This window comes from Austrofundulus limnaeus, unplaced genomic scaffold (assembly GCF_001266775.1).
Source record: "Austrofundulus limnaeus strain Quisiro unplaced genomic scaffold, Austrofundulus_limnaeus-1.0 Scaffold60, whole genome shotgun sequence".
Taxonomy (NCBI): domain Eukaryota; kingdom Metazoa; phylum Chordata; class Actinopteri; order Cyprinodontiformes; family Rivulidae; genus Austrofundulus; species Austrofundulus limnaeus.
In genome coordinates, this window is record NW_013952462.1 from 2,075,414 (window position 1) to 2,090,770 (window position 15,357).

The following is a 15,357-nucleotide window of genomic DNA, read 5'->3' on the forward strand; positions in this document are numbered from 1 at the left end:
CCACACACAGCCCCCCACACACAGCCCCCCACACACAGAGTTATTTACCTGCAGAACAAACAGAAGTTCAGTCAGGTCCACTGCTTGTTGTTAAACTTGTTAAAGTCAGTTTTCATCAGACTTGACTTGATATCAATGATTGTTTCACTCAGTGAAAACGGTTCACAGCAGTCAGATATGATCGTTTCAGTCAAATAATTTACTGTTCTTGTATTAAAATTATATATTCTTTAATAACTAAAGTGATGCAATAAAATGTTTCTATTATAAAATTTCTGGGACCATTTGAATGTTTCTGTTAAAGTGTTGATTTGGTCTTAAAATAATGGTCTTAAAGGTCTTAAATTGAACTTAGTGAAAGCTGCATGAAGCCTGCAGACGTGTCTGCTGGTGTTAGCTCCAGGCCCACTGACCCTCTGACTCTCTGCTGCAGCTGCAGAACTCCCGCATGGTGATCCAGGAGCGGGACCGCCTCATCAAAGAGCTGCAGGAGAAGGTGGCGTTTCTGGAGGCCGAGGTGAGCGTTGGTCCTGTCTTCCATCAGAAGACCTCTGCAGTGATTGAAGTGCAGGAACAGAGTTTCTCTCTCCTCTAAAACCTGTTTCTGTGAGCAGAACAGAGAGATGAGGGACCAGATGGACTACTACCTGGGTGGGCAGAGGTCAAACTCCTACCTGTCATCTGAGCGCAACCCCCAGGTTGTTTACAGGTAAACACTACTCTTATTATCCAGGTAACCTGCAGGCCTAAAATACCTTAAATGCTTTAAAAAGTACACAAACTAAGTAAAGTACTGCTTTTGAACCCTTTACAGTAAATTCACAAGCTTGGTCTCTTTTTAAAGCTAATTATCTGAATTTTTAACTTCAGCAGTCATAGTAAGATTCAGAGTTGTAAAGTAACTAAGTACAAATACTTTGTTACTGTACTTAAGTAGAATTTTTGGGTATCTGTACTTTACTTAAGTAATTTTTTTCAGCGTACTTTTACTCATTACATTTTTACACAATTATCTGTACTTTCCACATTTTTTAAAAGGTAAGAAGTAGAAAGTTGTTACTCCTGTTTTATTCTGAGTTGTTACTTATAAACTCCTCTCCAGATAAACTGTGTCTCCTATAGAGTGAATTTAATTGTGTTTGGATGAGAAGTATAAATATATACCATTCTGACACACTATTAGCTTGTACACAACCCATCACAGCTGCACGCTGTTAGAAAATATAGTTTTTGGAGAAGTCACCTCCCAATAAATGTCATTTTGTAAAATCTAACTGCTCACTTTTACTCAGTACTTTTACTTTTAATACTTAAGTAGATTTTGTGTCAGAAATTTACTTTTGATACTTTAATTACAAAAAATATCAGCTCCTTTAAGACTTTTACTCAAGTAATATTTTTAGAGAAGACTAACTTTTACCAGAGTATTTTTACAAGATACTTGTACTTTTACTCAAGTATCACTTTGAGGTACTTTATACAACACTGCTAGAATGAAGTATATTGAAATAAAAATACACAAAAATCATGATATTTTTCTCCCTAAATTTTTTTATTTTTTATTAATAAAGTATCACAGAACATGAAGGGAATGAGATATTAAGAAATAATTTTTACTGGGCTAAAATATTAATTCCCAACTATTACCAGTTCAAATTTGGTAACAGTAGGATAAAATATGAATATTTGAGACATAGTACAATCCAGCATGTCTCATTTGCATTTTTGTACACATGTACAAACTGTACACGTTTTCTAAACACTGTTATTTCTAAATGCTTCAACAGAAAGACTTCTGGGCTCAAATTAAAGATAAAAACTGCACAAAACACATTTTACCATCCATATTTACTCACAGCATGATTAAATTATCAAAAATATTATTAATATTCAGAAATATTTATACCAACTCGAGTACATTCAGCCCATTTCCACCACTAAACAGCCAAAATACAAGAATAAACAAATATATCCTTATTTCTTTCAGAGCATTAACATTCCACACAGCTTATAAAACCACCAGCAGTGAAAAAATATTTGTTTTTATTCACATTTGATGCATATTTATCCTCAAATATGAGGAAATTATCCATTCAAAATGGCCGACAGGAAGTGTTTTTATCTGAATATTTTTACTTCTCCTGGCCACAAAAATCCCTCTTCTGTGTCTTGAAGCACTCAAAACACTTAATAACAAATATATTTTCATCTTATCAGCAGATTTAATCAGTTAAGTGACCAAAAAAACCCAAAAAACGATATAAAAACATCGTTTTCTGATCGTTGCTTTGTCCACTAGATGGAGCTATCTGCCTACAAACGACAACAGTCTCAAACATTGGCCTGTGATTGGCTACACAAAGTTCCCACCCCCTCAAACTATATATTAAATGAAAGGTGAGGTGATTGGCTACACAGCTGTGACATCAGAATGAAGCTCAGAGCTGACTGGCCAATTCTACAGTCAATCCAGCCCAGGCTGACACAACAGGAAGTTAGTTTTGTTTTGTTTTTTTGTTTTTTTATACACTGTATTGAGCCCCTGGTGGGGAAATTAAGTCTCTGCATTTACCCGTTGCACATGTGAGCACACATGTGGAGCAGTGGGCTGCCAATTACAGCGCCCGGGGAGCAGCTGGGGGGTTAAGGGCCTAGATCCAGGGCCCAAAGTGGGGCTGGTTGGTCCGCGAAGAGTCGAACCGGCGACCTTGAGAAGTTGGTCACTTCTCACAGATTATTGGCTCTGGAGAGCTGATAGAAGAACCCAGTTGGTCAAATCAGGTGTCAGTCAAAAGGGGAGGGGCCTAGACGTCCATTTTGAAGCATTGAGGATAGAGAAATGGAGCATGAAGGTTTAAAGACCGTGTAAAGTAAAATGTAACGTTTTATTTTTTAAACATTATAAATGTCATAAATGGACTGTAGTAAATGAGTACAAATTCTCTCAACAGTAGATATTTGAAGAGTGGAGATATGATTCAGTTTGTGTAACAAGGTGTCTGTTTCAGGATTTTTTGGGCGTGTCTTAAAGGGCAGCCTTGTGATGTCACGCAGCTGCCTTCAGTATAACCCCGCCCCCTGTTGCTCTAAAGGAAAAGAAAACAAACATTGTTTCCTGGGTTACAGGAATGTTCTGGTTCGTGGGCGTGGTTTAAGTTCCTCCAGAGGACACGCCCCCAGCATTCCAGACTAACTGATGTTTTTTCATTACTTTTAACACATAATTTTATAAGTTTAACAGTATTTTTAATTGTTCAGACTTGGCTGGATGATTATTAACACATATTTCTGTGGTGTGACGACCTCAGAACACACATTTATTTTTACTTTACACGCTCTTTAAAGTAAAACAAAATGTAAACCAGAACAGGTGCTTGTTAACTGTAAATACGAGGGTTTGAAGAACGACTGACTCAACTTTAGAAAGTTAAAATGCAGATTTGTTGTGTGAATGTCATCATATGTTTTTGTGTTTTAAATTATAAAACGAATGAATCTCTCTTGTTGTAACAGTAAACCACTGAAGCCTTCCAGCTCCTCCACCAAGCCGCTCCCTTACATCAAAGTCATCGAGATCAAGTCGTGAAAGGAGCAAAGAAAGAAAAGAGAAGCTCCTCAGTGAGGACTGAAGTCAGACAGCAGCTGTCCTGCAGAGCAGAGCTGAGCCTCCACACCTGAACCGTTTGAAGCTAACGCTCTGAAGGGAACCAGCCAGCTTTAACACGTTAGACTAACTGCAGAGTGTTTTTACTCTGAAACCTTTCTGCTCTGAGTTTCTGCACAAAGTTCATTATGTTCTTATGAACTTCTTTCAAACGACAGTCTGCTGATGCTAACTGAGCTGCTCAGACCTGTTAGGACTGGATTAGCTAAGTGGCTCCCTGTTGAGTCTGTTCACTTGACTTGTGACAGTGGTGGGCACAGTTCTGCTAATCTGCTAATCTGATAATCCATCAGTAGCCCAACAAGCTTCTCTTTTAGTGAATGAGCTTTTTTTCTAACTTTCAATGCTGTTAGCGGATCGATTAGCTTCTGCTAAATGAGTTTCCGCTAATTTTAAGTCCCCAAAAAATATTCACAAAAGTTAAACTTACATTTTTCTGCCATTTATCCCAAATTCAATCCAAACTCTTGTAGTCAGTGCTGGACGTGTCACACAGCGTGTAGCATGTAGCATCTTTAGCTTCCACTCAGTTTTCATTAGTTTAGAGTAAGTGGGGCTGTGCCCACCACTGCTGAAAGGTCATTTTTATTTTTTTACTTTATTCGTTTCTTTCAAAATAACAAAATAAATTTACATACAATTAAAACACAAAACACAAATAAAATGAAAAGGCGGCAGAAAGAAGAAAAAAATCTTAAAGTATCTGCACCTTTTGTCTCTTAAAATTAATATTTTTAAACAATAATAATCTGCAAATAAGAAAAACTAAACAAAAACAACCTTAAATCCTTGTCGACCAACAGTTTGTATGAACACGCATTATGTTGTTTCACATATAAATTTAACCATTTACTGAGTACTGTGTGTAAAGACGGAGGATTAGCTTCATGTTTGACTCTGGATAATAAATAATTATAAAACTGTGAGGACACTGAAGGAAATATGAAGATGCTCACTGGCTTCATTCCTCTAAACATCTCTGACATTTCAGCTCCATGTCTTTGTGTAAAAAGTCATCTTGTATATAGTAATAATAATATTAATATTAATAATGATGATGAATATGACTTCTAACAGTTTTCTCCTTCCTATTTATTTGTAAGAAAAAACCTGTGTACTGTTTGATAGAACCTGTTTTTGTATGAAGTGAATCTGAATCTGTTATCTCTGTGGTTTTCAGAATAAATGCTTTAAAGTTTAATGTCCTGCTTCTTTATTCAGTGACTCGGTGTAACTGCTTTATATCCAGAGTTCCTGCAGAGTCCTACAAGTATTTTATCAAAAACTGACTTTGGTAAAAGTTTAAGTCTCCTTTAGGAATATTACTTGAGTAAAAGTGTTAAAGTATGTGATATTTGTTGTAGTTAAGTATTAAAAGTCAAAGTAACAATTTAAAAAGAGCAGTTAGATTTTCTGTAAGGACATTTATTAGGAGGTGACCTCCCCAAAAACTGCAGAAATGACTGTTGTATTAAAAGAATGAATGGATGTTAAATTTAGGATGCACTAGTCCAGCTGTTTCAGTTTATATACATATATCAAGGCTGCACAAAGCTTTTCCCCAAAATGAAAATCTATCTGAGGGCTGCGGCCAAATGTAAGAATATAATTCATGAAATACAAATACTTCTTAAGTACAGTCCTTTGATTTGAATGATTCTGTCCTGCTGGAGTGTGACATGATTTGTTTGTGTACAAACTAATACACTATCAGAGTTTTATATATTTATACTTCTCATTCAACCACAGTTAAATTCACTCTATCTAGGAGGCTCAGTTTATATGGATAGTTTTTATTTTTTACAACAACAAGCTGCAATGAAAACAAGCAGAAATGAAATAAAAGGAACAACTTTATACTTCTTGTCTTTTTAAATAATGTAAGAAGTAAAAAGTAGGTTGAAAAATAATTACTCAAGTAAAGTACAGATACACAAAAATTCTACGGAAGTACAGTAAAGAAGTATTTGTACTTAGTTACTTTACAGCTCTGTCCAAACAGAAAAGGTTTTGCTGAGAGACAACAGAACTTTGCTGCTGGTGGATTTTAACGAAGAGGGCTCCCCCTGCTGGACACTACTGACACTACATGAGGTTGGAATCAAACACCACCACCAGGGGGCGCTGCTGGAAAAACAAGTGTAAATGTGAAAAAGCTTTTCAATAGCATATTTAACTGTTTCAGAAAGACACAGTGGTCATAAATGGATCAAAACTAAAGATATTTATATTTGTTTGCTAAATGTTTTGTCAAATCCTGGTCCTGCAGGACCACCATCAATATTTCATCCTGCATGTTTCTCTGCTTCAACACACCTGGCTTGAATGAAAGGTGATTAACAGGCGTCTGCAGTCCTGAATCAGGTGAGGTGAGTCGTGGAAACAAGTAAAGCCTGCAGGATGGACTGGACACTCCTGGTTAAGAATCAGGTCAGGACCCTGCACACTTAATAACACATTATATGTGATAGACAGGCAAGTGTGATGGTTACCAGGAACAGGAGACAACCGAACATGTGATTTTAATGTGAGGGTCTACAGTGACCATCGGGAGAGTTTTAGGCAGAGGTTGAAGGAACAGGGGATACAGAAATTTACTTTAAAGTATATTTTGGGTTGTAGTAGTAGAGCTCAATAAGGGCCTTGATTTTCTTTTTAAAAGAAACAGGTCTTTACTGCAGGATGTGGTTGGTGTTGTTGTTTTAGAATCATGTAAGGACATAACTACTTTGACCCATACTCAGGAACAGTTGGTGGCAGTAATGCTCCTTTAAGTTGGGTGTCAACTGCTGTAAAACTTGAAGAAGAAGTAGGACACTCCTGGTTTGTAACAAGTCTCTTCATTTATTCTGTGTGATCAGAGCTAAAAGGTTTGGGGCTTTAGTGGGACAAAAACAGTACCAATATTTCTAATTTTATCCATCTTTAATTATTTTGGAGCTGGAGAACTAGATGTGCAGTCATGGAGGAAGGCTTGACGCCATCATAAACACACCTGACCAAAGGTTTTCTGTTTAAACCCACAGCAGACAGGTAAAACTTGTATTTTATGGTTCAACCTTTGACACTTGAAGTAAGCACCGTTTAACCTGAGGAATAAAAAAACACAAAGCTTTTTTTCATCATGCTCATTTTACTGTGCAGAGGAACAGTTAAAGTCTGTAAGGCAGCGATTATCTGGATGGCAACTTGTTCAATAAGCACTTTAAAAACAAACAGGTCTTAAAAAGCCTCTTAGGAAAGCTTCAACACTAAAGAACTGAAGTTATTCAGGGCAGTGAGCTGAAACTGAGGCACTTCATCATCACAGCTTTTCAAAACAAGTTTGGCTTCTGTAACAAAAAGATTTAAAAATACACAAACAGTACTGCTATAAATGCTTTTGCTGTTTAAACAGGTTTGTTAATTAGTAATGTGTGCATAGGCCTGGACTTCGTGCAATAAATACTGATTGTCTCTAACGTCTTTGCATAGCCTCTAAAGCTGTTTGTGTTTTGGTCAAATCAACACAACCTGGTTTGCACTTGGACATGCAACAACACAGGATGAGTGCAGAAAACACTCTGCAGTATAAAGCAGTTTGATATGCATTAGTACAGGTGGGCAGTGTTTAATACTGTGAGGCACCAGGTGTAGGCAGACAGCTGCAGCATGCTCACAGAGTGCTGTCCAGACTGTTGTAGTGGTCCTTGAAGCTCTTCAGCTCCAGGAAGTGTCGCGGCTTCTTGCTGCGCTGCTGCAGAGACGAGGTCATGGAGGTGGAGGAGGAGGAGGAGGAGGTGCCGGCGGGCTCCACGGTGTTGGTCAGGTCCCGGGCCGCGGACTGGTGGTGTTGGCTCAGAGAGCTGCTTCGACACTTCACCCTGAAAACACACAGGGCAGCGCATGAAACTGAATTAATGTTGGAGCTGTGAGAACACACGAGTCAGGAGACGGTTGGGTTTCTGCTCACATGGAGGCCAGCTGGCTGAGAGCGTCCTGGTACTTCACATAATCTGCTTCTCCAAACGCCTGAAAACAAAACACACAAACACCTGAAAAAACTGAACTCTAGAGCTCCACAGCCACCAGGGGGCGCTACAGGACCCTCAGACAGCTGAGGAAGAAAATGAGAGGAAAAAAAATCTGTGAGGTTTCTCTTTGTTTGTTTACCTGCAAAAAATCTGTGTAATTTATGGACGTCCGTACAAGATGACATGTGAAATAATAAATGAGTAAAACTGCTGACAGAGCTGTAAAGTAACTAAGTACAAATACTTTGTTTCTGTACTTAAGTAGAATTTTTGTGTATCTGTACTTTACTTGAGTAATTATTTTTCAGTCTACTTTTTACTCCTTACATTAAAAAAAAGACAAGAAGTATAAAGTTGTTACTTTTATTTCATTTCTGCTTGTTTTCATTGCAGCTTGTTATTGTAAAAAATAAAAACTATCATATAAACTGAGCCTCCTAGATAGAGTGAATTTAACTGTGGTTGAATGAGAAGTATAAATATATAAAACTCTGATAGTGTATTAGTTTGTACACAAACAAATCATGTCACACTCCAGCAGGACAGAATCATTCAAATAAAAGGACTGTACTTAAGAAGTATTTGTATTTCATGAATTATATTCTTACATTTGGCCGCAGCCCTCAGATAGATTTTCATTTTGGGGAAAAGCTTTGTGCAGCCTTGATATATGTATATAAACTGAAACAGCTGGACTAGTGCATCCTAAATTTAACATCCATTCATTCTTTTAATACAACAGTCATTTCTGCAGTTTTTGGGGAGGTCACCTCCTAATAAATGTCCTTACAGAAAATCTAACTGCTCATTTTAAATCTATACTTTGACTTTTAATACTTAACTACAACAAATATCACATACTTTAACACTTTTAAATGGTAAAATGGTAAATGGTACTGAACTTATAGAGCGCTTTTCAAGTCCCTCCGGACCCCAAAGCGCTTTACACTAAGAGACATTCACCCATTCACACTCACATTCACACACTGATGATGGCAAACTACACTGTAGCCACAGCTGCCCTGGGGCACACTRRCAGAGGTGGGGCTGCCATGCATCGGCGCCACCGGACCCTCTGACCACCATCAGTAGGCAAGGTGGGTGAAGTGTCTTGCCCAAGGACACAATGACTGAGACGGCTGGACGGGGGATCGAACCAGCGACCTTCTGGTTCCAGGACGACTCCCCTAACCACTCTGCCACAGCCGCCCCTTTTACTCAAGTAATATTCCTAAAGGAGACTTTAACTTTTACCAAAGTCAGTTTTTGGTAATAAGATACTTGTACTTTTACTCAAGTATCACTGTGTAGTACTTTATAAACCCTGACTGCTGAAAGTATAGTCCCACAGGAAACTTGCTGACCTCGGCACCGTGACGAGCTCTGCTGTAGCCGTCCAGCACCGTGTCCACGACGGACCTCAGACCATCTCCCAGCGCGCAGTGCGAGTTCCGAAGCTGCAGCAGCCAGGTCCGAAAGCGTTTCCCGGTCACAGCCGTGGATGCCCCGCCCAGTTCACCAAAAGGAAAGTCTAATAAGAAAAATAATTAAAGATAATTTAATAACCAGCATTATAAACAACAAGCATGATCAATGGTGACAGAAAATATTACCAGTGTCTCTGATGGCGTCCAGTGCTTTCATCCTGTACAGGTAGTCAGTGGAGCCTACACACACACACACACACACACACATACATTAGTACTGTAGATGTTGGCAGTATTGATGTGTCTGAGGGTCTCCTCTAACCACAGTGGTCTCTCAGCTGCAGCCGGGGATCATCTGGACCCAGCAGACGAGGCTCAAAGTGGATTTTCTGAACTTGGTTCAGTTTGGCTTCGATCACTTGTCTCAGTTCCTGCGTCACAAACAGATGACATCATTTTACACAGGAAATAAAAACTACAACAATGGGCTGCCATTTGTAAAGTTACACAGTCAAAAAGTACCAGCAATATTTAGCTTTATTTAGCCTTTTATAATGGAAACAAATCAGGGTTTATTTTTCACTGTTATTCATACATTTAAAAACGTCATAGTTCAAAGTTACATTTTTAAATTGCAACTTTACTATTTAGCTTTTTAAATACATATTTAGCTTTGTAACTAAATATTAGGGCTGCAACAATACATGTACTCGTATCAAACAGTGCTTTAGGTTCAACACACACTTGTATGGAACAATACAGATTTATAACATTTATTTTATCACCTTGTCTTCTGAAGATGCTCTGTGTTGAAGGATCAGTGGATCTGTGTTCGACTACTCCACCTAGGCTGTATTTTTGAGCTCAGATCCACTGAGAAACTTGTTGTTTCAGCAACATTTAATTTAAAAACTGGACTTTTGAGGTTAAACAAATGTTCATAATTAATTTAAATAAATTACAAGTCAAAAGAGGCATGGACATTTCTCTGTTTTGTATAAAAAATATCGAACCGAGAGACTAAAGTATCGAACCGAACTGTGAATTTTGTGTATCTCTGCAGCCCTAATATATATTAACCTTTTTAACTAAATAATTAGTTGACCTTAAATATTTAGCTTTTTAAATAAATATTTAGTTTTGTAACTAAATATTAAATGTGCACGTTTAATGTTTAGTTTATAAACTATGGCTTTTATAAATGTTTGAATCACATGGTGAGAAATATACCCCTGTTTTATTCTGATTTTTTTTCTTATAAAATGTTAATAAATGAAAGTATTGTTGGTAATTTCTGACTGTGTAAGTTTACAAAGGACAGGTCATAAAACCGAACAGAGGGATGCTCTGTCACCTTCGGAGCGTGGTGTCCAGCAGACACGTGCTGTCCTCTCCTGGCCTTCATGGCAACACGCATGACTTGTCTTTTCACGAAGATGAAGAGTAAAACAAACACCTGCAGGTGTGTGGACAGGTAAGGTCACAGTTAGCACTTCTTAGACATGTTGTCTGTTTAGAATCCAGCTTCTGAACAAGATTTTTAAAATGAGTTTTATGCATTCAGCTCAATAAACATCATTTTAAATCACTATTAAATGAATATAGTTGACATTTTATCAAAGTAGCATTTTATATGAAGACAGAAAATCACTTTGAGCCTTTTATTTTTTATTTCTTTCAGTATGACACTAATTTATATTCAAACAGGTGTGTCTGGACTGAAAATATCAAGTTTCAACAAGCATCAGAACACAGTAATGAGGTATTAAAGTAAATAATTTTCTTTGTTTTAATACAAAATGTTTTACAAAACAAGTCCTGTTTACTGGATTTCATCTGGTGCACTTCTGCTTCTCTAATTTTTATATTTACCCAGTTATGATGGGGAAATGTCAAAACAAAAACATTCATATTGATAAGATTTACGCTGCTTTAAACGGTTCTCAGTCGCTTTACTCACCAAAGTGCCGTAAGCCATCACCAGGATGACGTTAATGCTGGACAGAATCCCCTCGTTTTCCTCCATTATTAGAGGAATAAACAAAACATTTCACCTTAAAACGCTACAAAGATTATATTCCGCTAACATGACGGCTCGTTTCTGTTTCTAAAACATCCCAGAAGTGTTAAAAACTAAAATAAAACCGTAAAAACCTTCAGTAAAATGTTTCGTTCCGCATACTTTGTTGACTTCCGTGATAGTCACGTGACCAGTACGGGCTACGTCATTTCTCTTTCGCCTCTCTTTATGGCAACTCGTTGTTATATATAATTAAACCACTTTTTCAACGTGGTTCTTAGTTTTTCTCCTAGCTATAGACTTTTTACAATATAGGGTTTAAATTGGAAAAAATAAATCTAAATATTAATAATTCATATTCTGTCTCCATGACTGTGACTGTCTAAAAAATGTTTAAATATATAATTTTTTTTTCACTTAATTTGAAACACAAAGCAGAACAGTGCAATACAAATTTAGTAATGACAGCCGCCAGGGGATTACAAACATTGAGATAATAATTTAGAATAACATATACAAATACATAAAGTACAGGTTTTAATAGCTTTCATATTGGTGCAAAGTCTAATATTTTTATTTTAATATATTGTTTGACCTCATTTTCAAAAAATGTGAATAAGTGTTTTTTATTTAGTGTAATGACATTCATGGATATGCCATTTGGCTAAACATAGTATAAAAATTATGATGTAATTTTTTAGTTAAATATTTTAGGCAGTGGGTGGTCAGTAAAACCAAATACGTTTTCAAAGCAAAGAGAAATGTGGTTCAGCAGAGGAAGAAATCAGGATGCATTTATTTTATCTAGTTGGGTAGCAAAGGGGCAAGACCAAAATAAGTAGGCTAAAGAGCAAGAGTTACATTTTTATTTTTTTTTAAAACCTTGTAGAAAGATTATGAATGGCTAAACGTCCTGAATAATTTTAAATGACACTTCTTTTAAATTTATTTATTATCTGTTGGTAAAGTCCAAATCCGTGTCCAGTTTTGAACTGCTGTCTGCTCTGTCCATTTGAGTATTATATGATAAATCGGCTTGCCATATCGAGACCTAACGCGATGAACAAACTGACAAATCACATGTAAACAAATTAAAAGGACAGAAACAAAGGGAAGACGCGCGGAACTGACCGGAAACAGCAAGTAATTTCTGGAAAATTCAACTTCCGTCGCCATAAAAGCTGAACTCCAGACGTGTTTGTTAATATTTCGTGACACACGCACGCACGCACGCACGCACGCACGCACACACACACACACACACACACACACACATACACACACACAGAGGGCCATTCTTCTGACAGAAACAAGGGAGGGAGTGGAGCTGTTTTCTCCCCACTCAGTCCTGATCAACCAGGGTCCTCTGCTCCTGCACAGGGCCCAAACCTTTATACTCTAGTGTCTGACAGACACACACACACCTGACAGACACACACACACACCTGACAGACACACACACACACCTGACAGACACACACACAGACCTGACAGACACACACAGACCTGACAGACACACACAGACCTGACAGACACACACAGACCTGACAGACACACACAGACCTGACAGACACACACATTGTGTCTCAGCAGCAGCAACAACCACAGTTTCCTCTGTGTCAACGGAAAAACCAGCAGGTGCAAAACAAAGCTGCGTCTGCCGTGGGACCAATGTGAGTCTTTTCTTTCATTCTTCATGTCCAAGTTTGTGTCTTTTTTCTATTTTCAGGAGTCTACAAACAGATTTGACCACAATAAGTTGTGTATCACTGCTCAGGAGTTTCTACATGTCTTATAACTCTGACAACATTGTTGTGTTTTGATCTGATGACAGCACAGCTGAGGCACTGATCAATCAACATGTTGTGTTGGATAATCATTGAATTTGGTTTTGATTTTGCAAATCAACATCACAATAGTAACATCCTTTCTACATCATATTTCACAGATGAATTTGCCAACATTTACTGATTTTAGTATACATTTTTCAAATGTAATCATTGTGGAAATTAAAAAAATTAAGTTTTGCTTTTTAACATTGTTTGACACAGAAATGTATTACTTTGATATGGTTCAGCACATCAATACTGAAGTTAAAACAGTGATCAAAGTAATACGTTTATGTGTCAAACTATGTTAAAAGGGAGGATTTAATAATAACATTTACACTAAAAACAGTATTAATTTAATGTTGGCAAAATCACCTGTGTGGAAAAGCACGATGTACAAATGATGTTGCTTTTTCATTGTTGATCAGATTTGCAGAATCAAAACAAAATTCAGTGGTTATCCAACACAACCACCTAAAGTTGATCCAACAGTGACTTTAAACAATATTCATCCGTGCTGCTGGCTTCGTCTCTGCTCCTGCATTAAAAGACATTAGGTGGGTGGTTTGTTTGTGTCTCCTGAACCACCGGACAAAAAGTGATGTTTATCTACAACTGATTTACCTTCAGAGTCAGACTGATTCCATGGACACCACTACAAAACTGACTATAACTCAGTTTTGCAGGTAACATTTGGTGGTAGTAGCTGAGACTGACCCCCAGCAGATGTCCTGAGGGCTCACAGATTGTGCAGAATAATTTATTCAGTTCAAGATGGCTGCCACAGCGGAGCTAACTGAACCCAGAAAACATAAAAATGACTTATTTAGTCTATTTTTACAGATACTGGGTTAAAACTTGTTGTGGTTCAGAGGCATTCCCACCAAATAAAAAGCTCGACATAATTTAAAACAGAGGTTCTTAAACGTTTTAGGTCTGCGGACCCCTTACAAGGGCAAAAAAAATTCCAGGGACCCCCTCATAAACCCCGTGCTGTTTGAAAATATAATTTATTGTAATTTTAACCCCTAAATACCATGGTAATATATATTTTTATTAAGTTTATTATGTTTGTTTTATTAGTTCATTGTTCTCCACACATTTTAAAAAATAAAAACCAAATCAACAATTTAGTGAAATTTTTTGAGGACCCCCAAGATACCTCTGGTGGACCCCAGTTTGAGAACCTCTGCTTTTTAAAATGTCGGCATTAGCTGGAGCGAACCCTGTGTTTTACTGTTAGCAAAATATCTCCTGAGCCCATCGTTGAATTCTGAGGACATTTTCAGAGTAAATATGTGAGTGTGGATTCAACATGTGGTGACATCAAAATTGATGCATTACGTCATTAAGCCCTGCCCCCAGCAGAGAGGGGCCTCGCAACAAAACAGAATAACTTCAAGATGGCCGCCAAATCTAATTGCCATAATCCAAAAACACAAATCAGTCAGTTTGATGGATTTTGAGCTATAATCTGGTGTGGTAGTAGGTGAGTCAGTGGTGGATACAACAAATCAAAAAGTTAGCTTTGCTAACTCATAATCTGCCAACTAAAAATATAACTTCATTAATGCTAAACATGTAAAATTGTTAGCAGAAGCTAATGCTAACCGAGTAAAACTTAATTGAAGCTAACACTAACAGCTAACCGCTAAGATGACTGTCACTCAGTCTGGATCACACTCTTGATGTTAGTTTTTTAGTTAGCTGCTAGTGGACTTAAAATTAGCAAAATATCATTTAGCGGAAGCTAATTAATCCTCTAATTGTTTCAAAGTTAGTGAAAAAGCTAATCTGCTAAACAAAACAATTAGTAGCACTATCAGCTGTTTACTGCTTAGTGGGACCACACGCAGTCATGACATGTACTTATCTCACATGAGACCACATTTAAGTATTTTCTCAAGATGTTACTGAAGCTGCTACAACTTTGTAATTTCTTAACCAAAAATTATTTAGGTCTAAAACTGTCCATAAAGGTGGTGGGTGATGCGCAAGTCTATAAAGGTCTATAGGTCTGTAAAGGTCTATATGCAGGTTTTTAAAGGTCTATGTATAAACAGGTCTATAAAGGTTTATTGGTCTGTAAAGGTCTATATGCAGGTCTATAAAGGTTTATAGGTCTGTAAAGGTCTATATGCAGGTTTTTAAAGGTCTATAAACAGGTCTATAGGTCTGTAAAGGTCTAAATGCAGGTCTATAAAGGTCTATAGGTCTGTAAAGGTCTATATGCAGGTCTGTAAAGGTCTATCGGTCTGTAAAGGTGTATATGCAGGTCTATAAAGGTCTATAGGTCTGTAAAGGTCTATAAGCAGGTCTATAACGGTCTATAGGTCTGTAAAGGTCTATATGCAGGTTTTTAAAGGTCTATAAACAGGTCTATAACGGTCTATAGGTCTGTAAA

The 15,357-nt window shown here is 37.4% G+C and overlaps 3 protein-coding genes across 4 annotated transcripts in view; 2 read left to right on the forward strand and 1 right to left on the reverse strand.

Moving 5' to 3' along the window:
* tuft1a (tuftelin 1a) overlaps nucleotides 1-4,294 on the forward strand; it is a gene marked incomplete at its 5' end in the record, with an annotated part of 18,749 nt that extends 14,455 nt beyond the window's left edge. The window contains 3 exon segments of the mRNA XM_014009696.1: nucleotides 434-517; nucleotides 615-709; nucleotides 3,514-4,294. Coding sequence (XP_013865150.1) covers nucleotides 434-517; nucleotides 615-709; nucleotides 3,514-3,586 — 252 coding nt within the window. The 3' untranslated portion in view covers nucleotides 3,587-4,294.
* A 1,295-nt stretch (nucleotides 4,295-5,589) lies between these two features.
* The window catches only part of si:dkey-92i15.4 (uncharacterized), an 18,262-nt gene continuing 8,494 nt past the window's right edge, over nucleotides 5,590-15,357 (forward strand). The window contains exon 1 of one of the 2 annotated variants that reach the window (XM_014009702.1): nucleotides 5,590-6,094. The gene's annotated coding sequence lies outside the window, so the exon portion shown is untranslated. Of the gene's footprint in view, nucleotides 6,095-12,650; nucleotides 12,798-15,357 lie in introns of those variants that run through there. The other variant, XM_014009701.1, reaches the window with a different exon arrangement.
* Nucleotides 6,485-11,330, reverse strand: ltap1 (lipid transport auxiliary protein 1). The gene is made up of 7 exons (XM_014009705.1): nucleotides 11,065-11,330; nucleotides 10,459-10,560; nucleotides 9,427-9,535; nucleotides 9,291-9,344; nucleotides 9,042-9,208; nucleotides 7,617-7,675; nucleotides 6,485-7,527 (listed from the first exon to the last, which is right to left on the reverse strand). The coding sequence occupies exons 1-7, from the start codon at nucleotides 11,128-11,130 to the stop codon at nucleotides 7,320-7,322; spliced, it is 765 nt and encodes a 254-aa protein (XP_013865159.1). The 5' UTR covers nucleotides 11,131-11,330; the 3' UTR covers nucleotides 6,485-7,319.

What these genes read in the sequence shown, in the direction of transcription:
- ltap1 (XM_014009705.1), bottom strand. Translation starts at nt 11,130, where the DNA reads ATGGAGGAAAACGAGGGGATTCTGTCCAGCATTAACGTCATCCTGGTG. An exon ending in TGATGGCTTACGGCACTTTG is followed by an intron (nt 10,561 to 11,064) that starts GTGAGTAAAGCG and finishes ACACACCTGCAG; the next exon opens with GTGTTTGTTTTACTCTTCAT. An exon ending in CTGGACACCACGCTCCGAAG is followed by an intron (nt 9,536 to 10,458) that starts GTGACAGAGCAT and finishes TTTGTGACGCAG; the next exon opens with GAACTGAGACAAGTGATCGA.